The sequence below is a fragment of the Myodes glareolus genome, chromosome 18 (genome assembly GCF_982192425.1).
Source record: "Myodes glareolus chromosome 18, mMyoGla1.1, whole genome shotgun sequence".
NCBI lineage: Eukaryota > Metazoa > Chordata > Mammalia > Rodentia > Cricetidae > Myodes > Myodes glareolus.
Genome location: NC_142043.1, coordinates 12,358,738 through 12,379,882, shown reverse-complemented (window position 1 = coordinate 12,379,882; position 21,145 = coordinate 12,358,738). Strand labels below are relative to the sequence as shown.

The 21,145-nt window shown below is 53.4% G+C and overlaps 2 protein-coding genes across 10 annotated transcripts; both read right to left on the bottom strand.

The window, feature by feature from the left end:
• Positions 1-3,855: 3,855 nt before the first annotated feature.
• Slc29a1 (solute carrier family 29 member 1 (Augustine blood group)) lies at positions 3,856-18,183 on the bottom strand. Of its 8 annotated transcripts, XM_087897967.1 has the most exons (16): positions 18,046-18,164; positions 16,510-16,573; positions 12,313-12,389; positions 11,819-11,934; positions 10,690-10,772; positions 8,692-8,773; positions 8,360-8,562; positions 8,131-8,270; positions 7,854-7,988; positions 7,661-7,758; positions 7,443-7,521; positions 6,736-6,833; positions 6,202-6,310; positions 5,908-5,993; positions 4,669-4,868; positions 3,856-4,417 (listed from the first exon to the last, which is right to left on the bottom strand). In XM_087897967.1, the coding sequence occupies exons 5-16, from the start codon at positions 10,716-10,718 to the stop codon at positions 4,306-4,308; spliced, it is 1,371 nt and encodes a 456-aa protein (XP_087754093.1). In that variant the 5' UTR covers positions 10,719-10,772; positions 11,819-11,934; positions 12,313-12,389; positions 16,510-16,573; positions 18,046-18,164; the 3' UTR covers positions 3,856-4,305. The 8 variants fall into 8 exon arrangements, with proteins under 8 accessions (XP_087754093.1, XP_085535466.1, XP_048301200.1 ...); XM_085679340.2 differs by lacking the exons at positions 16,510-16,573; positions 18,046-18,164 and adding an exon at positions 13,970-14,033; XM_048445243.3 differs by lacking the exons at positions 16,510-16,573; positions 18,046-18,164 and adding an exon at positions 13,970-13,988 and having other exon boundaries at positions 12,313-12,385.
• Positions 18,178-20,703, bottom strand: Mymx (myomixer, myoblast fusion factor). 2 transcript variants are annotated; one of them, XR_014998227.2, is made up of 3 exons: positions 20,614-20,703; positions 19,683-20,220; positions 18,178-18,314 (listed from the first exon to the last, which is right to left on the bottom strand). XR_014998227.2 is itself a non-coding variant. In XM_048445246.3 (2 exons), the coding sequence occupies exon 2, from the start codon at positions 20,204-20,206 to the stop codon at positions 19,952-19,954; it is 255 nt and encodes an 84-aa protein (XP_048301203.1). In that variant the 5' UTR covers positions 20,207-20,220; positions 20,614-20,703; the 3' UTR covers positions 19,510-19,951. The 2 variants fall into 2 exon arrangements, 1 of the variants encoding a protein (XP_048301203.1); XM_048445246.3 differs by lacking the exon at positions 18,178-18,314 and having other exon boundaries at positions 19,510-20,220.
• Positions 20,704-21,145: the final 442 nt, after the last annotated feature.

Here is a 21,145-nt window from a genome sequence, read left to right as displayed (position 1 = left end):
TAAGGCTCTTATCTTAGCCTGTGCCATCTCTGGACAGCTGGCTGTAATTCCCTTAGTAAGTCCTTACTGATATTGCCATGCCCTGGAGAGAAACCAGAGCCACAGAATGAAAAGCTTGTCCAGGTTTGAACAGCTGGGACCCAGGACAGATCTCTATGGATCTGAATTCATGCCAAGTGGTCCCACCCTCAGAAAAAGTCAAGGAAGAGGTGGCTGCTGTCTTGGCAGAGGCCTTCACAGGGCCCTGACGACCCACACTTAGCACTTCCCCACAGTTTGGAGCCAGAATGCATCTGGGTTTTTGGAGACTTTTCAGGACCGCCTGAAAAACTGCAGAGGGCTGAATGATCATACCTTGGAAACACGCGGGGAGCCCTAACGGACTGTTATATTCTTAGACCAGGCTAGGACAGAGCCAATGATGGGTTAAGGGGACCAGACTCTGCCCACACCCACCATAGAAACCAGATAGTCCCCAGGGCAGACTCTGCCAGCCTGGCCTTGGCACCAGATCTTCTGGCCAACCTCCTGAAGTCACCCTTCCCGTGTCCATACCGGCCAGTCGGCCCAGCTCTCTAGTGACTCTGCACAGCTTGGCTCACACCCATTCTGAGCGGCTACCAGCTGAATTCTTAGAATAATCCAGTTTTTGTGAGAACCGTCACTCCACCTCTTCTTTATCCCGTTTCAATTTCCTTTCTGAACCTAAACCAGTTTTTTTTTTCTTTGTTGTTGTTATTTTGGAGGCAGGTTTTCTCTGTGTAACTCTGGCTGTCTGCGAACTCTGTAGACCAGGCTGGCCTCAAACCTGGAGATCACCTGCCTCTGCCTCTCAAGTGTTCGGACTAAAAGCGTGCATCACCATCACACAGTTAAATTAGTTCTCTTTCTTTCTTTTTAAAGGTAGAATTTAGTAGAGTTCTCATCTGATAAACGGCAAAAACTAAAGGGATGCTTGCAGCCGCCTGCTTGCTCCACTGCAGTAACTACGACCACAAGGGGGCGCCCTGAAGTCTGCACCACCTTGGCCTGCACAGGGAAGATCACTTGGCAGCCACCCAGAAGACAGCAGCTGAACAGACTGCTTTGAACAGAAATGTCAGGAAGTGATGTCTAGCACTGGGGCAGGAAGGATACCTGGCAGTCCCTTGCTCAACTCTTCCCCGCTTCATAGGAAGCAGAAGTGCCCAGCAGTGGCTCCTGATGTTCTTAGCCTCCCCTTCCCCCCCTCTCCAGCCTGCATGTGATCAGAAGACTTTGGGGGAAAAGATTATATAAATATTCCAGCATTTTCTTCCACATTGGTTCAGGTACAGGAAGTAATAAAGTGACTGAATTGTAAATGTCTCCCCGACCCCTTCAGGTCAGTGTAGGGGGGCAAGAACATGGGCAATGAATGCCACCACATCTCGGGGGTGGGGCATGAGATGGTGCAAAGGGGCAGGTGTCACATGGTCGTAAGCTAATGAAGCGGACATCTTCAGAGAACCCCTAGGAGTCAGGCACAGCACTTTCAGCTCAAAAAGCCAAAACCGGAGTGAAATGCAAACCCTAGCCTCAGCATCAGGACAGCCCATGGCTGGTAAGGGCCTGAAAGGAAATAAGTCACATTGCAAACATCCTGGGATGCGGAAGGGGAAGAAAATTACATAAGCTGATGGTGGCTGGTCAAACATCAGGAAGCTTTGGGGAAGCGGGTGCATGTTCCAGGGAGAAGCCCATTGTAATTGCTGCGCAGAAGTCTCCTTGTGATGATGCCACGCCTACAACCCCAGCCCTTGGAAGACTAGAGCAGCATTGCCAAGAGTTTGAGGCTAGCCGCGGAAACAAACCAGGCCAGCAAGGAATGTGTAGCAGGAACCATCTTGGTGAATTCCAAACACTCTTCAGGTCCCAAGTTCAATTCCCAGCAACAATATTGTGGCTCACAACCATCATTTGGTGCCCTTGTCTGAAATGCAGGCAGAACATTGCATACATAATAAATAAATCTTAAGAGAAAGGAAGGAAGGAAGGAAGGAAGGAAGGAAGGAAGGAAGGAAGGAAGGAAGAAAACAAGGGGCTAGAGAGACAGCTCAGCGGTTAAGAGCAGTGGGTGCTCTTTCAGAGTTCAATTCCCAACACTCTCAAGTAAGATTTGATGCCCTCTTCTGACATAAAGGTGTATATGCAGGTAGTCATACATAAACAAATCTTTAAAAAAAATTGAAAACAAAGCCTGGCATGGTGGCGCAGGCCTTTAATTCCAGCACTTGGGAGGCAGAGACAGGTGGATCTCAGTGAGTTCAAGGTCTACTGAGTGAGTTCCAAGACAGTCAGGACTGCTACACAGGGAAACCCTGTGTGTGTGTGTGTGTAGGTGGGGCAAGGGACTGAAAACAAGCCAAGCCTAAATGGTGGTGGTGGCGCATGCCTTTAATACCAGCAGAGGCCCGTGGGCATCTGTACTCGAGGTCCACCTGGTCCAAAAAGTTCCAGGACAGTCAGTTATACAAAGAAACTGTGTCAAAAAAAAAAAAAAAAAAAAAAAAAAAGGAAAGAGACGGGAAAAAGAAATGCCACTACTACTCATAAAATGAAAGCCCGAAACCTTTGTTTAAAGCCACAGTTTCCAACCTGTGGGTTATGACTCCTTTAGAGATCAAATAACCCTTTCAGAGAGGTTACCTAAGACCAGTGGAAAACACAAATATTTATGTTATGATTCCTAACAGTAACAAAATTATAGTTATGAAGTAGCAACAAAAATAAATTTAAGGTGGTGGGGGGGTCGGCACAACATGAGGAACAGTATTAAGGGATTGAAGCATTAGGAAGTTTGAGAACCACTGGTTTAAATGAAATTTCCGTATAAAAAAGGAAGTCCTAAAAGTAGGGTCAGCTCTGTAGTCATCAGTTAAGGACCAGCAAGTAAACAGCCTGAGCCAGGAGGCAAAAGCTCATGCATTTCTGGGAAAAGCCAGAGACACCTCCCAGGGCTGGGGCTGAGGTGTGCTTATGGCGAGAGATCGTCTCTCAGCTCCACTCACACAGCGAGTCCTCAGTGGAGTAGATCTCACATCCCGTACCAACCCACCCTTCCTTAGACCACAGTGTGGTTAGAGAAAGGGAAGGTCCAGCTCCAACATGAAGACACATAGGTCCCTTGTTCTCCAGGAAGTCTGGCAGCCTGGGCTTCGGTGTCAGGGCTTGGAGCCAAGGGTAAGGGAGAACTCAGTCCTCAGCCTTTTCCTGCCCAGGGATGTGGGAGGATGGCCAGAAGCTGGGGGTGGTGCTGGCCAGTTTGGCAGAGTTCATTTCAGGCCCCAGGACAGCATCTGTGGGGGAGGGGCGGATAACACTGAGGACAGGAACGACATAGAGCGGCCTCCATTTTCAGTCCTTTGGAATAAGAAAAAGGGACTGGGGTGTAGCTCAGTTAGTAGAGCGCTTGCCTAGCATATGCAAAGTCCTTGATTCGGTCCCTAGATCCAGGACATAGTGCTATACGCCAGCACTTAAGAGATGAAGGCAGAAAGAACGGTTCAAGGTCATCCTCCGGGACGTATGGAATGTGAGGTCAGCTTGAGCTGTATCTTGTCTCAAATAAAAAGTGAGCAGAAAAGAAAACCTTCGTCTTTCTAGAGCTGGGCCATAGTCAGGGTGTCTTGGCTCCAAGCATGTCCCCTTCTCTGTGGTCCAGCAGGGGGCACTGCAGCTTCTGAGGCTAAAGGGCTCCTACCCTCTTATACCCAGGGTCACCTCTTATACCTTGGGTCACACTCAAGTCCTAGACTCAGGCTGCCAGCCTCCCTCTCCAAGGGGTTAAACCTTGGGAGGACACAGGGAGCTGTGGAGAAGGAAAAAAAAAAAAACCCCAAAAACAAACAAAGTTTATTTAATCAGAGAGCCTCTGAAGGCACCTGGTTTCTGTCAGTATAAAAAGGCAGTAAAATGACAGGGAACGGGGAGGAGAACAGGCGTACAAGAAAGGAGGGAGAAGGAGCAGCAACAGATCATATGGTACCAGGCGGCCTTCCACCTCCACCCCACCCTTGTGACAGGCAGGCAGAAGACCTCTCTCAGCCCAGGAGCCTAGAGTGCTTGGTTTAAGCAGGGACAGGCAGAGCTCTCCCTAAGAGACTGTGCTCCCTTGCCATTCTGAGTTCTCAATCCCAAATCCATCCGAGGAGGCTCCCTCCCGGGGCCTGAGCATCTGGGCCCAACACAGACCAGAAGAAAGCCAAGGTCAGTCAGAAGAGCAAACCCCTGGACCCCTGCTCAAGCCAGGCAGGCAGTGTAGTCCATCTGTCCCTGTATGGTTGGTCACACAAGTGCCTTTAACAAGAAGGACAAAACAGCTCCCAGAGCCAGGCCCAGAAAGAGAAAGAAGGACATGATGTTTCCTGCCGTCTCTGCTTCAGCTGGTTTGACTTTCCTGAAAGGAAGGTAGGGTGATTTTAGGAGAGCCAAGCCAGCCCTGCCCAATCCCCCTCGCATACCACCCGAAATTCCCAACTCCACCCTCTCCCACAGCTCAGCATGGGCACACTTGGAAGGCCAAGCCTCCACTGTCCCCCACACCCCCAAGCTGTCACAACCCGCTCCTCGCAGCTTTGGGATGAAAGGCCCTCCTATTGCCATCCCCCTCCTGCCTGATGTCACCAAGTTCTCTTCTGCCCCACTCACTTGGGCCCGAAGCACATGCAGAGGCTGGCAAGGTAGCCGCTGGAGAAGGCAAAGGCAGCCATGAAGATGATGAACCAGGCGTCGTGCTTAAAGATGGAAGGCAGATAGTAGCGCTGCTTCACATTGCAGAGCAACAGCAGGGGAATAAACACGATCCTGGCGACCACCAAAACCGGCAACCAGTAGCTATCCTTATCAGGCTGCAAGGGACAGGCCAGGCCTCAGTCTGTGTCAGTCCTCACTGTCTGCTCAGGGGCCTAGGGCTTGGGGAAACCTCTAGGCCTGCTTACCTGGGGGATGCTGATTGCCAGAGGTACAGTGGAGTGCACAGATACTGATTTCCCCCTCACTTATCCCAGGCTCACTGTATACAGCCAAGAATGTCCTCAAACTTCTGATCCTCATGTTTCCAGCTCCCAAGTGTTAGGGTTTCAGGTATGCACCTACCATACTTGACTTATGAGGTATTCTAGGTCAAACTCGGGGCTAACTCGAGGTAAGCAGTCTTATCAACTGAGCAGTGCCCCCAGTCCTAAACACTGGAATGCAGATACGTGTGTAAGCACATACACGACCCTGCCACGTTACATACCTAAGAACTGTAATGTGGGCTGGAGAGATGGCTTAGCAGTTAAGAGTGGTTACTGCTCTTGCAGAGGACCTGGTTCGGGTCCCAGCACCCACACCAGGTAGCTCACAACTTCTGTAACCCTCTTCTGGCCTCTGTGGGCATTTGCACTCACATGCATACACCCCCACATACACTCTTAGCTGGACTGCGCGTGGTGGCATGTGCACTCGGGAAGCAGAGGCAGATGGATATTTGAGGCCAACCTGATCCACAATAACAAATTCAAGGACAACCAGGGCTACCTGGCGAGACCCTGTCTCAGATAAATAGATAGATGATAGATAGATAGATAGATAGATAGATAGATAGATAGATAGATGATAGATAGAGATAAATAAGTAATTTAAAAATCTAAAAATAGAAAGGAATTATATACGTTACACATAAGTTACATGTAGTCTTGAAAGAGACAGTTCCCTTCCCATTGTATTTTTTTTCCCAATCTTGAAGGGGTTACAGACAGAAGCCCCAGGGGTCATGTATGGTAGGCAAGCCCTCTACTACACAGCCACACACCCAGCCCCACCAATATACTTTCTTGGGGCCTCTCTCTTAGTCTCAGCTGGACACTTTGATCCTACAGGTCCCAGAGCCCATGTTCTACTTACCCACATGCAAACAGTTGTGAGGCTCCGGCCTAACCAGTCAAAGACATTGAAGTTCAAGAAACAAGCCACAGAAATGAAGTAATTTTCTGGAAGAGAAAAGAGAGACTTAGAGACAACACCTGGCTCTCTCTGAGGCTTGGCCTCCTCACTGCACAACAGAAGTTTCCAGCCAATGGCAGGGTGAACAGGCCCTGAAGATCCAGCTGGGCAGACGGGTCCCCAGGTTGCCCATGCTCCACCCTTGCTCCCACTCTAGCCTCTTGCTGCATCTGTCCCAGAAGCCGGAGCCCTTACTCCAGGCACTGGTGCCCGCAATGCTGGATTCGACCTCGGCAGTAACAGCAGGGAACAAGCCAATGGTGACCGTGAAGTTGAAGCAGATAGACAGAGCCAGGACTGAGATCTGGAGAGAGAAAAGAGAGTCGTCATGGTTACTGGTTGACTTGGTGGCTGTGTGCCAATGATCAAAGAGATGAGTGGTGGTCTTTAATCCCAGCACCCGGGAGGAAGAGCTCTGAGTTTGAGGCCAGCCTGGTCTACAGAGCACCAAGTTTCAGGACAGCCAGGGCTATGCAGCGTAACCCTGTCTCGACACCCCCCCACTCAAAGAACTCCCAACACACACACACACACACACACACACACACACACAGAGAGAGAGAGAGAGAGAGAGAGAGAGAGAGAGAGAGCGCAAGAACACACACTCACAGGAAGGAAGACAGGAAAAGCTCAATCTTAGGTCAGTAGGAGGGGCGGTTTAAGGATGGACACAGCAAAAGGAGAGAAGGGGGTGAGGAAGGAAGGGCAGGACGCCCCAGCCCCACATACACTCTTAAGTATGGCCTTGATAGAGTGGTTTTTGCTGGTGGGCAGAGAGCTGGGAGCCGGAACCCCAGACTCCTCTCTTCCTCCTCTTGGTTCCTCTCCTGTTGGGTGAGAGGTTAGAGAAGGATCTTTACATTTGGGGAGGACAGAACAATTGGAAGACTGAGCTGGAGGTGGACACCTCCTTAACTGGCTGGTTCCTAACAGCTAACACTCCAACACCCATAGACCTAAATGCCCTGTGACCAGGTCCCTGGGGCTTCCCTTCCCCCAGGGGCTCACGCTGTTCTCTGTTCCCTCTGAAACTGCTACCTCAGTACAAAAGCCTGAGACAAGTTCTTCTATTTTCCTTACTGAGACAAGGTTTTATTTGTAGCTCTGACTGGCCTTGAACTCACTAGATAGCCAAGGATGACTTTGAATTTCTGATCCTCCAGCCTCTACTTCCCAAATGTGGGGTTATGTGTGCACCACCCTGCCCAGTGCAGGAATCAACTCAGGACTCTGTGCAAACAGTCTACCAACTCAGCAAAGCTCCAAGTCCCCTAAGGTCATCATGTAATCTCCCCCAACTTAGTCCCACGTTAGCCTCAGCTTACTACTCATGGTCACTCTGCCTCCTTTGGGCTCATCTGCCAGTTGATACCACGTACCAACACCTGACCCCTGCCTCGTGCTGCCCCATCAAGACTTCCTTTAGTAATTAAGACCTTTACTGATAAGATCCAACTTGGTCTCCTGCTCAGAGGGCCCCTCAAGGTTGAGCTGCACGTAATAGCGATAGAATTCCTGTTGAGCAAGGGAGATGGGGAAGTAGGGTCAGAGGCAGCTCCAGAACCCCAACTTGCCATGTTTCAATCTCAGGACACCCCCTGCTTTGACCCTGGGCCTTCCCCGCTCCCAAAGCCAGCTTCCTCCATGCGCTCACCAGCCGAGGCAGAGCCAGGTAACAGACGATGGCCAAAAGAACAACTACGCAGGCTGTGATGAAATAGCCGAAGGCGCTTTCTGACCGCTCGGAGCCACCTGGTGCAGACAGTGGACAAGATCAGACACACCCCATCACCCCACGTCATCCTTCCCTGCCTCCCCACACTGGCACGTGGGGTAGCAAGACTTACTGGCAATGGCACAGATCATGGCCACTGAGGCGAAGAAGCCAGCCAGGCCTTGGCCACTCATGATGGGGGCTGTGTAGTTGGCTGGCAGGACGCCAGCCAGACCAAAAAGGCTGGCTTGCAAAACGGCACCAAATGCTGAGGAACAGTGTAGGCAGCGTGTCAGCAAGGATAAGGGGCTGGCAGTTGGGGCTCCCAGGGAGCCTTAACCCGGACTCCTTATCTCCGCCCCAACTCCCAACCCAGGCCCAGAACTGCCCACACTCTGTCCCCCGATTACAATTAATGAGCACGATCTTGATCATGGTGATGATGAAGAAAGGCAGTGGCTCCATCTCCACCTTCACCAAGATGGCAGTAGTCAGGAACACCAGCAGGATAGCCACCAGGCTACCCAGGATCCGAACAGACTGAGAGATCCTAGAGAAGAGGCGGGGGTGGGACGGGGTGGACGTTAGGAGGGGACTGAAGGGACGGCAGCCTGGGGCACCTGGGATGGGGAGGCTCACCTCTGGTGCAGAAAGGAGTTCAGGCAGGCAAAAAGCAGCAGGGGCAACATGGCACACAAGGTCATGACATTGTTGAAGATGGTACTGAGAGAACTCCGCTCTGGTGCGGACACTGTGGGAGCAGGCAAGGTCTCCGTGTCCTGGCTTGATTTGTCAGTGACTGTGGACATATTCTGGGACAGGTCCAGACGGTTTGTGAAATACTGTGGGGTTTTCAAAGGTTGAGCGTTGGAACCTCTGTTTCGCTCTGTGCCCAGAGGCGCAGAAACAGGCCTCAAAAGCCTGGGAGACACATCCTCTGGAACCCAGTGCCTCCCCGCCCCCGGCCTCACCTGAGTTGCTGTCATGAAAAAATTCCAGGGGAGCAATGTCCCCAGGCCCAGCACGAAGAAGATAAGCCATACTGCCTTATACCTGAATAGAAAGAAGGCAAAGTAGCCCACCTGTCCTCCCTCCCCATCTTCCCAGCTGTCCCAGCTATGTGAGTCCATGTGCACGTGTCCTTCCATGGAGGTGTGCCACTGGGGATGTGTGGGTCCTCAGGTAGTACAGAGCCGGTGCAGATGGGCAAGGGAGAAGGGCCATTAGCTCAGTGCTAAACGACGTGGGTGATGGAACCTCTGTTCTCAAGTACCAGAGGGCCTTCAGGCTGGGAAGCAGAGTGACCCACACATCCAGCGATGGCTTTGGAACTTTACTAAAGGACTGGGTGGATAGAAAGAAGAGTGAACGCACATCTCCCCCATACCCCACCACACAGGCTACAAGTAATTCGGCTGTCTAAGTGGGAATTCAGTAATTCCCTGAAGGACTCTGAGGTCAAGAAAACACCCAGACCATTCTGGACCCAGTGGCACAGATGGGCTGGGTGCCTGAGAGAGCTGGGAAGTAGGAAGCTATAAATCTTTTTTCTCCCCCTAACCAGACAGAACCAGTTTTGTAGGTCCAACTACCTAGGGCAGTGCAGGTAGACTAAGGTCTATGGATGCCATCTGGTCTTGAGCATGAGGACACAGAGCCAGACGCTGGATAAGCTTAGCAACCCTGGTCCTTCCCCTTGGCCAGCTTCAGAGATAGTGGTAAGAAGGCCCAACACAGGTCTGGTCAGGGCAACAGGAGCTTAGCTCTTTGCAAGCCTTAAATGGGACTGCCAGAGTGAGTAACCGAAGTGGGCAGGTCTGAGCCATGACCACTGCAGCCCTTAAACTTTCCCCTGAGGTCAAGATGCTCAAGGCATGGTTCAGAGGAAGGCAAAATCCCAAGGGAGAATTCTACAGGACAGGAGGACAGAGGAGAAACAACGGAGCCAGGCAGCAATGCAATAGAGTGGGTAGAATGTTAAGGGGCTGGGCTGGGGTACCCGGCAGCTTGGGAAAGAAAGGAGGCAGAAACTGGGACCTACACCTACAATCCCTACCTGCAGCCAGGCAGTGGTGGCGCACGCCTTTAATTCCAGCACTGGGAAGGCAGAAGCAGGTGGATCTCTGTGCGTTCGAGGCTAGCCTGGTCTACAGAGTGAGGCTAGCCTGGTTCTACAAGAGCTAGTTCTAGGACAGCTAGGACTGTTACACAAAGAAATTCTGTCTGGAAAAAACAAGCAATCCCCACATGCCCCTTGGAAAACAGCCACAGAAGGCTGACACTCTCACCAGATTTTGCAGGTGGGAAAAAGAAAAGACGAAGTTAACCTTCCAGTCAGAATGGGCCTAGTTAGCTACGTGGTGGGCAGGGAGCTGGGAGTGTTTCAGAGACCCAAGGGACAAAGCGGGCATCTGGAAGGATGGGTAGCATGGCTTCATCAACTTTCACAAGCCTCAGCCCCTCTGGAGAACTTGGCTCAAGAGCTTCTTTCTTCTGACACACATTCCCGACCTTAACTAACTTAAGGAAGTTCACAGACTCCAGAGACTGCAGGCTAGAAGGGTCAGGCCAAAGGGCAGGGTGGGCTGAGGTCATACAAGGCAGAGGCCCCAGGGCAACCCCCAGGGACAGGGCAGTCCTGCCAGATGTGTTCTGGAATGAGGGAGGCAGCCAAGTGTCTCCCCATAGTGGTGGTGGGAGGGGCCAGAGCTGCTGTTTGGCTGCAGAGCGACAGTGGAAACCCTGACACAATCCACTAGGGGACTGCTGCCCACCTAGCCCCGCGGGCACACCAGCCAGCTCCCGGCCACAGAGGTATGCATGCTCCCCACCCCACCCCCATGAAGACCTGACGCAACTCAGAACTACCAGTCTGGGAGCAGTCAGTAGTGAGATAACCTCAAGTCCCAAATACTGCACCTACTCCAACCCCTACCCTAGAGACCCACTTCCGTGCCCCTCCCCAGTACCTGTCCTGAGGCTGGTGACTGGTTGTCATGGTTCCAGTGCTATCGGCTGGGCCTGCTTGGCAGCTCCCTTCCTCTGGCTCTTGCTGGGGATAAAGCAATATTAAGGCCCTGTTTAGGTCTGCTTCCACACCGCCCCGGGGCCTTCTCAGACTCATGGGGGTAGGGCTGGACACACAGGGCAGGCAAGGGAAGGTCCCCTAGGAGTCACTGTAGGCTCAGGACCACTCAACCCGCCCCCATCTGGCCTTTGGCCCCAGTAAGCCAGTGCTGTCGTCTCTCTGCCTGATTGGGCTGCACCTGGCTGCCCGCCTGGCCGCTGCCACCGCTATTTTTATCCAGCAGCAGAAGCAGTTTATAAGCTTGGAAACCGAAGGGTGGAGATCAGGAGAGGAGGACGCATGGTTGAGAGGCAGGGAAAGACAGTTCAAGAAGACAGAAAAGAGATGACAGAGGTCAGGGACAGTGATGGAGGACAAAGGAGGCAAAGGGGAGGACACAGAGCAGAGGGGAAAGGGTGAAAGTGCAGACAAAATTCCCACAACCCAGATCTGCAGGGCCTTGGGTCTCCCAGGGCCTGCTGTAAGTCCGCCTCCTCACTGTACAGCCCCACCCCCATCAAGGCTGTGGTGGGGAGGCCTTCCCACTCTGTCTCCTAGAGTAACCAGGATGCCAAAGTCTTCTGGTAGGGTAGCATCTGAGCTTTCTTTCCAACTACTGCCCAGGGGCTTCCTGAGTTCTCAACCAGTTTTCCAAGAATCTATTTCACAATGATCGGAGGCGATATAGCCTTTTCCAGAGTCTAGCACTTTCCTTTCTTTGACCCTAAGTCCTAGCCCCAGGGCCATCCCACCCCAACTCAGTCCCTTTCTCAGTCCCAGGCCACTATCTTTTCTGACAGTGGCCTTGACAGGAAACTTGGAGAAGTGGCACCCAGGCCCTAACAAGATGCCCCCAAGCTCCTAGCCACCCACTCAGCATCCCTCTCTGGCCCCGCTGACATAGGGAAGACACCCAGCACCAGCGGGCTAAACAGTCCTTCTGCTGCAAGGAAACAGGACCAGCACATACAAGGCACACCGCACATAGACCCAGCTCAGATTGCTAGTTCTTGGTGAGTCTCATCACTCACCGGATTGATAGACTGGACGTCGAGGATGCTGGCAGGAGAGCTGGAGCCACAGGAACCTGGGTAGTCCCCAGGAGGGGGTCCTGGCTCAGGCTCAGGCTCAGGCAGAAGGCTGGGCCCTGGGTGAGGGTCCAGAGTGAAAAGGTGCAAAGGCTTATCAGAAGAGAATCCCTCGGGTTTCAGGGGGCCCCATTTGTGGAGTCCCACAAGCTAAGTAGCTGCAGAAGCTGGAAGCACCAGCGAGCTGGGAGAGATAGATAAAGGGCCACCCTGTAGCTGGGAGATAAAAGAGCAGAGGTGGAAGACTCAGCAGGGGAGTTAAGCGTGTGGCAGCCAGGGCAGCTCTCAGGTGCAGCCAGAACTCCAGGCCCCGCCCACCCAGACAAAGAGTCACAGCTGGCCACCCCGTGGCCCTGTAAATAGCTCTTCTACCCTTCAGTTGGTAAACCCCAGATTGTCCAAAGGTCTTCCCAGTCCTGGGCAGCAAACCCACATACCTCCTGATGGAGGCAGAAGGCTCCTTCCAATCGAGAAGTATTTCCTGAAGGTCTCTGTGTGTCGGCCAGGCACCTTCCTGGGCAAGGGGGACAGAGTGATGAACAGTAGTATTGCAACTTTTTTTCTAGGCCCAGAGGGTTCTGCTGGGGCTGGGGAGAGCCTGGGGACTTTATTAGATAGTAAGGAGTGGACCCCCATCACATACAGCCATCCTCAGCACAGCCCTCCGCTGCCTCCATAGCCAGCAGAGTGAGTGTAACTCCAAGCCAGGCAGGGGAAGGGGCAGGCAACGCTCTTCCTTCAGAAAACTGGCCTAGGCTTGAAGAGTATTTATTTCTGCTGTGTGCACGCGCGCACACACACACACACACACACACTGCCCTCCTTTGCAGCAGTCCCCATCCCACTCCTGGGCACCAGTTAAAGCCGTGGGTCCTGCCCACATCCTAACAGTTATTCACTGTCTAGGTGCTTTGGTTTGGTCTGTCCAGCGATCTGAGAGCAGGTCAGGGGTTCTGGTGTCCTTTTCAGTCATGCCTCGACCTTCGGAGAAGGAACCCCTGAAGGCAACCACCAGTCTTGAGTCTTTCCGTGTCCCAGGGTCCCAACATTTCTCATATGTCTGTTGCTCAACGAAGCTTGTGCTACATCAGAGTCTTTGGCTGCAATATGCAGGGGTCCCCTCTTCCGGCTGCCCAGAAGCTAATAGTAGACAGTTTCTACTAAACAGGTAAGGCCAACCGAGGTTCAGAGAGGCTGCTTCACCGAACAAAAGCTGCAGAGCTAGTGAGTGGGGGAACCAGCATTAGTACTTAATGTACAGATTATTCTAGATTTCTTCTGTAGGGAAGGAGAAATTAAAGCAGCTCCCCAGTTAGCCTTGTAGACTTCGAGGTGGGGGGGGGGGGACTCTGCTCCAATTGAAAGGTTAAAACAAGTTGGGCGATTCAGGTCATTCTCACATAACATTAGTTTGGGTTCAAGGTACCTCACAGGAAACCCATGACACATACGTTATTGCATGCAAAGGTCACACACTTAAGACAAACAGAATGGACGTTAATAAAGAAGAGGGGTCTAACTATCTGCACCAGGTTGCAAAGAGAGCCCGAGCGGGCTGGGGTGCAGTGTTGGAATAAGCCTGGGTGTGCGCGTCCTCGTCTTGTCTCTCACTCTCTGTGCTGAGTAAATGAGGACGCACCCAGGAAAGGGAGGCCAAGGACAGGAGTTTAGCCGGTAAAGAGGCAGCACCCCCGCCTTCGTTTGAATACCGGAATCACCATCCTCCTGCCTCAGGGCAGAAGGCAAAGCGGCCCTTCTCGGGTTCGTTCAGGAGCGGTCACTTTGAACCGCTCATTTGCCGACCCTCTGAGGAAGGAGGTCAGCATAGCGACGGTGGCTTTCAGGCCCAGAAGCCAGGCTGCCCTGGGCCCCGCTCCACCCGGGGCCCCACAGAAGGAACACCCCCAACCCAGAGCCAGGCCCATGCGCGCCACGTGCTGCGCTGCTCCGCACGCGCCGCGTGGGGGCCGCACCCCAAGTCTCTGTCGCGGCAGAGGAGCTGGCAGGCCAGGCCTCCCTTCCCCTGATGACAAGCCGGACACGCCACTCTCTGCCCCAGAGCCCCCGGAACGCCCGCCCGGACCCTAAGAGCACCTGCTGGAGAACGACACCTCCCGCGCCGAAATCTGCGCGCCCGACCCGCGCTTCCCGCGCCCGCCCGAGCGCTTTCAAACCCGCCCTCTGCTGGGCCCGCCCCGGGCCCGTGCGGGCCACCTCCTCCGGCGACAGCCGCCGCCCTGGCCCCGCCCCCGCTTCCCCGCGCCCCCCCTCAGCAGTTATGGGCTCCCAACCCCTGAGACCCTGTGCCTAGGGCCGCCTGGGCGGTTTGCTTCGGTGGCAGGCACGTCTTCGGACCCTTCCCAACCGTCACTCGGACACACGAACCGGAGGGGGCCCGGTCCCACACTGGGTACTCCTAGGATACGCGAGCCAGGGAGGGGGCTCGGTCCCACACTGGGTGCCCCTAATTTCCTCGCTGAGCCTGTGCTCCTAACTCCTACGCATTCCTCGGCGGGACTCTTGCACAGACAAGCCCTCTGCTCACACAGGCCCAGACGCCCCCACAGCCACACTCCACCCCAGGTGTTCCGTTATCCCTCTCCGAACCCCGCCCACGCCATCATTCACACTCCACCGTTTTACTTTGAGCACCCCCTCACACGCGCACTTCTAATACAGCCTTCTTCCTTTCCACCCCTCCTTTTCCCTTCAAGAAGACCTTCCGCCACCTACTCTGGTGGGATACCTCAGACTTAATTGTTCTGGAACCCGGGCGCTTGTTTTCTCTCCACCCTTCACAGACAGGCATACACACTACAAACAACATTCCTCCCAACCCCCCCGCCCCCAACTTTCCAACTTTGCCTTGAAGGCCATTTGCTTAGGGAACAGTCCCGAGGCCTCTAGGAAAAACTGAAACACAGCTGGAGACCGGAGAAGGGAGAGCCGGGAGAAGACTCCCATCCTGAACATCCCATTGTCCGAGGCAGCATCTCACTGTCCCAACCCAAGATGATAACCATTAGGGCTAGAAGCCTCGCTGAGTCCATATCCTCCGTTGGCTAGGGGAGTTGAGGGAGCGGCCATCACGTGCCTCTAGGGGTTGGCCAGGATTCATTCCTTCTTTTAAGATGGCAGCAAAGAGAAGAGGGTTTATTCTCTGTCCCTACTGTAGGGTGACCCAGAGGCTGGGGAGGGTCCTGAGGAGAGATAATTCCATCCAGGCTACTTGTCTCACCCTGCCTTCCCAAGGAGGCGGTCCCCAAAAGAAGCCATTAGAACTAATTAACAATTACCACTACTACACTACTACACCTCACAGGGGAAAGGTGCAGCCATTCTCCCTAGAGAGACACTGGGCCCTGAGGAGTTGGCTGACTCTCCTAAGGACAGTGGGCTCTTCCAAGCTGCCCTGGTGGGGTGTATCCAGCCTCCCAACTCTCAGAAATGACACATCTCCCTACTAGTACTAAGTAAACAGGGCAGGAAGTCGCGTTTGGGTGGTATTTTTCTGGGCACTAGCCCACGGCAGCTGGAGAGCCATCTCATGTCTGTCCACAACCCTAGATTCCCGCCCTCTGTTTTGACTGTCTGTGCCTCCTGTCTTTGCCTCCCTTCTTCCTTAGCTCCTGCCTTTCACCCACCTTCCTTTCCTAGCTCTGAATCATAGCTGTCAGACCTGCTAGCATGGCCAGGCTGCGAGCCAGGGGCCTGCCCTTGTGTACAAAGGAGGCTGGGAGCTGGAGAAAGGAGGGAAGTGGTGAGGGTCCTGGCCAGACTGAGGAAGGCTGGTTCCTTTCCTCACGCCCACTGGGACCTGACCATCTATGCAGATGGCCACAGCCAGGCCTGTTATTATTGGAGAATAGCCCATCTGGCAAGCTCCCTGCCTGGGTTCCAGCCAGCACCCACACCCCAGGCAGCCTCAGCCGGTCACTGGTGCCAGGGCCCTCTGCTGGACAGCCCTGGGGACCCAGCTCATACAGGCCTTGGCCTGGACAGGTTCTTAGGCAGGTCTACCAGGCCTTTCCACCTTCCTCATTCCATGTTTCTCTCCTCTGTCCCTAAGGTTGGGATGTGAGGGTTGGTCCACCTGGCCAGATGTTCTCCGCCCAGGCTGGAACAGGCTCATCTCCACCTCCCCCATTAGAAGGTAGGTTTACCTCACATTATGCTCACAGCCCTAGATCCCCCCAGGCCTGTGTTAGCACCAGCCATCTGTGTTTGCAGCAACAGTGTTTGCCTGGCCTGGGAGTTGTGACAAGCCATGGCTCAAGTTTTCTGTTGTTTGAGATTAAATCTCTGTGGCTTTGTGGCAGAAAGGAAATTAGGGGAAGCCCAGCAAAACACTTGCTCAGCCTGCTAAAATTAGGGGATACCGAAAGATTTAACAACGCAGAGGGAATTTAAGGAAATGTGGATTTTGTTGTTTTGTGATGGTGTGTGTGGGGGGGTCAAGTTCAGGACCTGAAACATGCTAGTGACAGGCTCAGCCATGAGCTAGCTCCTCGGTCCTAATGCCACTGTTAACATGCTAGGGACACAGCGAAGAGACAGCTCGGGGTAGAGTGCCCGACCGCTCCGCCCAAGGACCCGAGTTCGATTCCCGGCTCAGCGCAAGTAGTTCCGTATACCGTCTGTCAGCGTCCCCCGCGGGACTGCAGAACGACACACAATCTTTATCCACCGTAGATCCGCCTAGAGTAGTAGGCAAAAAAGAAAAAAAACAAACATGCTAGGGACAGGGGCTGGCAAGATGGCTCAGAGGTTAAGAGTACTCTGACTCTTAACTGCTCTTCCGGAGTTCCTGAGTTCAATTCCCAGTAACAACATGCTAGGGACAGGCTCAGCCACGGAGCCAGCTCCTCAGTCCTAATGCCACTGTTAACATGCTAGGGACAGGCTCAGCCACGGAGCCAGCTCCTCGGTCCTATTGCCACTGTTAAATGAAAGAAAACTAAGTTAGTGGAAAGACTCCATAATGAATGCAATGTCAAAATCCGCAGTGTGTGGTCAGAGAACAGCTCGGGCTGCTGCTCCTCAGGGACCATCCACATTGCTCTGTTTTTCATGCATTTGTCTGTACACCATACATGGGTGCACGCGCATGCGGAGGGAGGTGTGAAGGCTTTGGATCTCTGGGAACCGGAGGCACAGGCAGTGTGAGCTCCCTGATATGGGTGCTGGGAACTAAACCCAGGTCCTCTACAGGAACAGTAATCACTGAGCTATTTCTCCAGCCACCGTGTGTGTGTGTGTGTGTGTGTGTGTGTGTGTGTGTGTGTTTAGACAGGTTCTCGCTAAGTACCTCGGGGTGGCCTGGCACTCAGAGATCTGTCTGCTTCTGCTTTACGAGTGCTGGGGTTAAAGGCCTGCACCACCAGACGGGCCCACCTTGTATTTGACATAGGATTTCTAATCATCAGTCCTCTTATTTGTTTCCCCAGTGCTGGGGTTACAAGTGGCATCACAGCTTTGAAAAACACAGCTGGGTGGTGGTGGCGCAACCATTTAATCCCAGCACTCCAGAGGTGGAGGCAGGCAGATCTCTGTGAGTTCAAGGCCAGTCTGGTTTACAGGAGCTAGTTCCAGGACAGGCATCAAAGCTACAGAGAAACCCTGTCTCGGAAAACCAAAAAAGAAAAAAAAAATACATTTTTTTGTTTAACTTAAGTTTTGAGGATTGAGCCGATTGAGCAAGCTTACCCATGCCCAATATCGACTTTTCAAATGAAGGCAGAGGTGTGTGCATGGGGTGAATACTAGGTCAGGGTTGAAGAAGTGACTTTGTTCCTTTGCTCTGAGCCCGGGCTTCTAGCCAAATTTCTCAGATGTGTCTCCTAACCCTCTAGGTTGCCAGGTAGGCAGGGGACAATTTTAAGTGGTCTGAACCTTAAACAGTCATCCAATTGTGGGCCTACAAATTCCCAGAAAAACATATCCTTCCTGAAGAGGCGGTAGATTTGGATTCTGCTGAACTACATCCTCCTCAAAGGGCCCGCTGGCCGCGACACCGCAGAACCCTGCAGTCCCGGTCAGTGCCCCTCCTCCCGCGCCCCGCCCCATGCACCTGCTGGAGACCGTCCTCCGGATCTGGCAGGGAGATCCGGGAGGGGGAGAACGAAAATTCCCAGGCTGTGGGGACCCCAGCCTCCTCCCGACCTCCTCACCTCGGGGTGGTGGCCGTGCCAAGGCCGGAACTGGCCGGCTGGCCTCAGAGGAGCGGTCACCGAGATAGCCGGACAGCCTCACGCTCCGCCTGCCCCGCTGGTGCAGGTCGAGGTGTGGAGATCCGAGGACACCAGGTGGCTCGGAGGAGGCCCAGTGGGAGGGGCCGTGGCTGAGAAGGGACGTCTTAGGGAAGCTGGGACTACCTTTAATCCGCTTGTCCCCACAGGTCTCATGTGCTCTAGTTTCTGCGGACTTTTGTAGGAAGTATCTGGAGGAGAGAAAAGTTCTGCAGGGTCTGGCAGGTGGGGTGGGAGCGGGAAGTTGGAGCTCAGCTTGGATGTCATCCCTTTCCCAGTTTCTATAGGAACCTGTAGGGGGATCCCCAACTTGATTGGGGATCGCGACAGAGGCCTGCATTCCTCACTATCTACATTTTAACCTACAGCCCAAGACATTCCTGAAAGAATTATTGTGTGGGAATCATAATCAAATTATCCAGAGGATCTTACTACACATGCCCATCCATGTATGCACTCACACACACACACACACACACACACACACACACACACACACACACACACACAGAGGTTCCCAGGGCCTCTACTGGGAAGTGGGAAATAAAGTCAGTTTTTAAAAATTATTATTTTACTTTGTGTATGTGTGTTTTGCCTGAGTGTGTGTCTGGCTTGTTGCCCTTAGAGGCCAGAAGAAGAGTGTGGAATTGGGGGTTGTGAGCTGCCACATGGGTGCTGGAAATTGAACTCAGGTCCTCTGGAAGAACTACCAGTGCTCTGAACTGCTAAGTCATCTCTCCAGGCGGATGAAGTGAAACGTTTAGGTGGTTTCCTATTTCTTCCAGTGTAGTATGGCCTCCATCATGGGCAAGCATGTCCCTACTCCCCTGCCCACCAACCAGCTGGGTAGTCTTCTTTTCCCCACTACCACTAGCTGAGATGTCTCCAGAGCTTGCCAGGGATCAATTTTCCTTCCCCTGTCAGCCTGTTATCCTTCCTGTAACACAGACCTAGGAATCCTGGGCCACAGTGGGATATTCTGAGCGAAGTTACACAGCTCTGAACAACTTGTGGCTCGTGAGGACTGGGAGAAACAGATGGAACAAGTTATCCAAAGGAAGTTCTGCCAACGGCTTCTCCCACCCCTTCTCCAGCTTCCCGCAGACAGCCGTCCTCACTAGGCAAGAGCAGGGTGCTTCCAGAAGCACCCCAGTCATCCAGCACAGCGATGGGGTGTGGCTGACCGGCAGAGGGCTTGTCTAGCATGCAACGCTCTGGGTTCGATCCCCAGTGCCACTCGAACTGGGCGTGGATGTGGGTGTGTGCCTGTGGTGCCAGCACTTGTGAGGTAAAGGCAGGAGGCTCAGAAATGTTATTCAAGATCATCCTCGGGAGTCTGAGGCCAGCCTGGTATACATAAAATCCAGTCTCACAAACAAACAAACAAACAACACAACACACCATTGTTTATTGACTACTTGCTGCATGCTGAACTTTGAGGGTACATCTATCTCAAAAGGGAACCAAGGTCCTATTATTTTAAGTCTGGGAGACTGGACAGTTTGGGTTTAAATACCATCTTTTAGCTAAATTGTCTTGAACATTGTCTCTTAACTGACCTTGCTGCCCTCACTTGCCGGTCTACCCTGAAGGCCAGAGGTCATTGGCAGAGGGGACTGCCGGGAGAAGGGAAGAACGGAAGAACAGCACATCTGTGATCTGCTAGATCCTAGGAGAATGGGAGCTCGGGTCAGAATCCTCTCGCGCTCAGCCCCCACTCCGTCTTCTCTCACTGGGCATTCTACAGTCAGTGCAGATACTTGGGCTAAACCTCTCCAAAAGACGGTACTTCAATGGCCAGACACTGCTGCTTCCACGACCCGTGGCCTCACTTCTGGGGGCCCAATCTCTGCTTCCTTTGGGAGTGGTCCACTCTGGAAGTCTCTCCAGCATCCGGTGGCTGTTGCTGGCTGAGGACAAACAGCAGACAGCCCAGCAAAGCCTCTCTCAGGTCTTGGGAGCTCAGTCGGCGGGCCAGTCGGCGCAGCAGGGGCAGGAGGTGCTGGCGGGCCAGGCGGGCAACAGGCAGCAGGAGGCGGGAGAGCAACGATCGAAGCAGCAACGGGAGAAGCGGGGAGGGCATGGCAGAGCCTGGACCTGCAAAGGGAACCCAGGTTCTAGACTACACCGCGGGCGGACAGGAGTCCCCTCTTCATCTTCTACCTCTGTGCTCCTAGCCTTCAGCTAAGGGATTAGTTTTGCTTTGTTGCAACCCTTTCTCGCACCAAGACAGCTGGCTCAGGGGGTTCACTCACTGTTGGCCCAGATGGAAACTGAGCCTCAGGGTGCGGGGGAGCTGGGGCTACAGCTTGCTGTTCTGGCCTTCACTGGCACTGTTACTGTCCAGTACCCACTTCCTTTAATCAACCCCCCTACACACACACACACACACATATACACACACACACACCCCTTTGCATATTCTAACCCGAGGCCTCTACTCCTTGCCCTCCCATCCACCACCTCTAACCGGTCAGTGGTGGCTCTCACCAGTCAGAACTGCTGCTCCGAATCAATTTCAGGACGCATTTGCCTACTGTGGATACAGCATCACTGGCTAGCACGAGGTAGCCCCACCCCCCTTAAGACACCCCCACCCTTCACCCCACCCCCCTCAGCTCACTTGGGTGTGGAAGGCTACAATGAGGGAACAGCTGTGCTCTGGCACCTGGCATAATGAGTACAGCTGGTCCCTCTTCCAGTCTGGGAAGGAAGGAGGGGACACATGCCGGAATTCCCCTTGGAGAGACGGAGCTCAGAGTCCGCTGTGTGACCTGAAGCATGTGAACTCTTCCGGGCTCTGGTCACTTTATGTGTTACCTCTGGAAGTGGAGAAAGAACAGGAGGAAGCACAGAAGAGGACAACAGTGGTTGATACCTCAGATGCAGTAACGCTGTGTGCAGACACACTTCCTAACCCCATCCATGCTACTCCAGGGGCCAAGCCAGTGAGGGCCTTCCGGTTCTCTATAGGCCATCTTCAGAGGCAGAGGGTGGGACACACAGCTTCTGTCATAGCTGA

What these genes read in the sequence shown, in the direction of transcription:
- Slc29a1 (XM_085679338.2), bottom strand. Translation starts at nt 10,718, where the DNA reads ATGACAACCAGTCACCAGCCTCAGGACAG. An exon ending in TTTTCATGACAGCAACTCAG is followed by an intron (nt 8,563 to 8,691) that starts GTGAGGCCGGGG and finishes AAAACCCCACAG; the next exon opens with TATTTCACAAACCGTCTGGA. An exon ending in TGCATGTGCTTCGGGCCCAA is followed by an intron (nt 4,418 to 4,668) that starts GTGAGTGGGGCA and finishes CCTTCCTTTCAG; the next exon opens with GAAAGTCAAACCAGCTGAAG.
- Mymx (XM_048445246.3), bottom strand. Translation starts at nt 20,206, where the DNA reads ATGCCCTCCCCGCTTCTCCCGTTGCTGCTTCGATCGTTGCTCTCCCGC.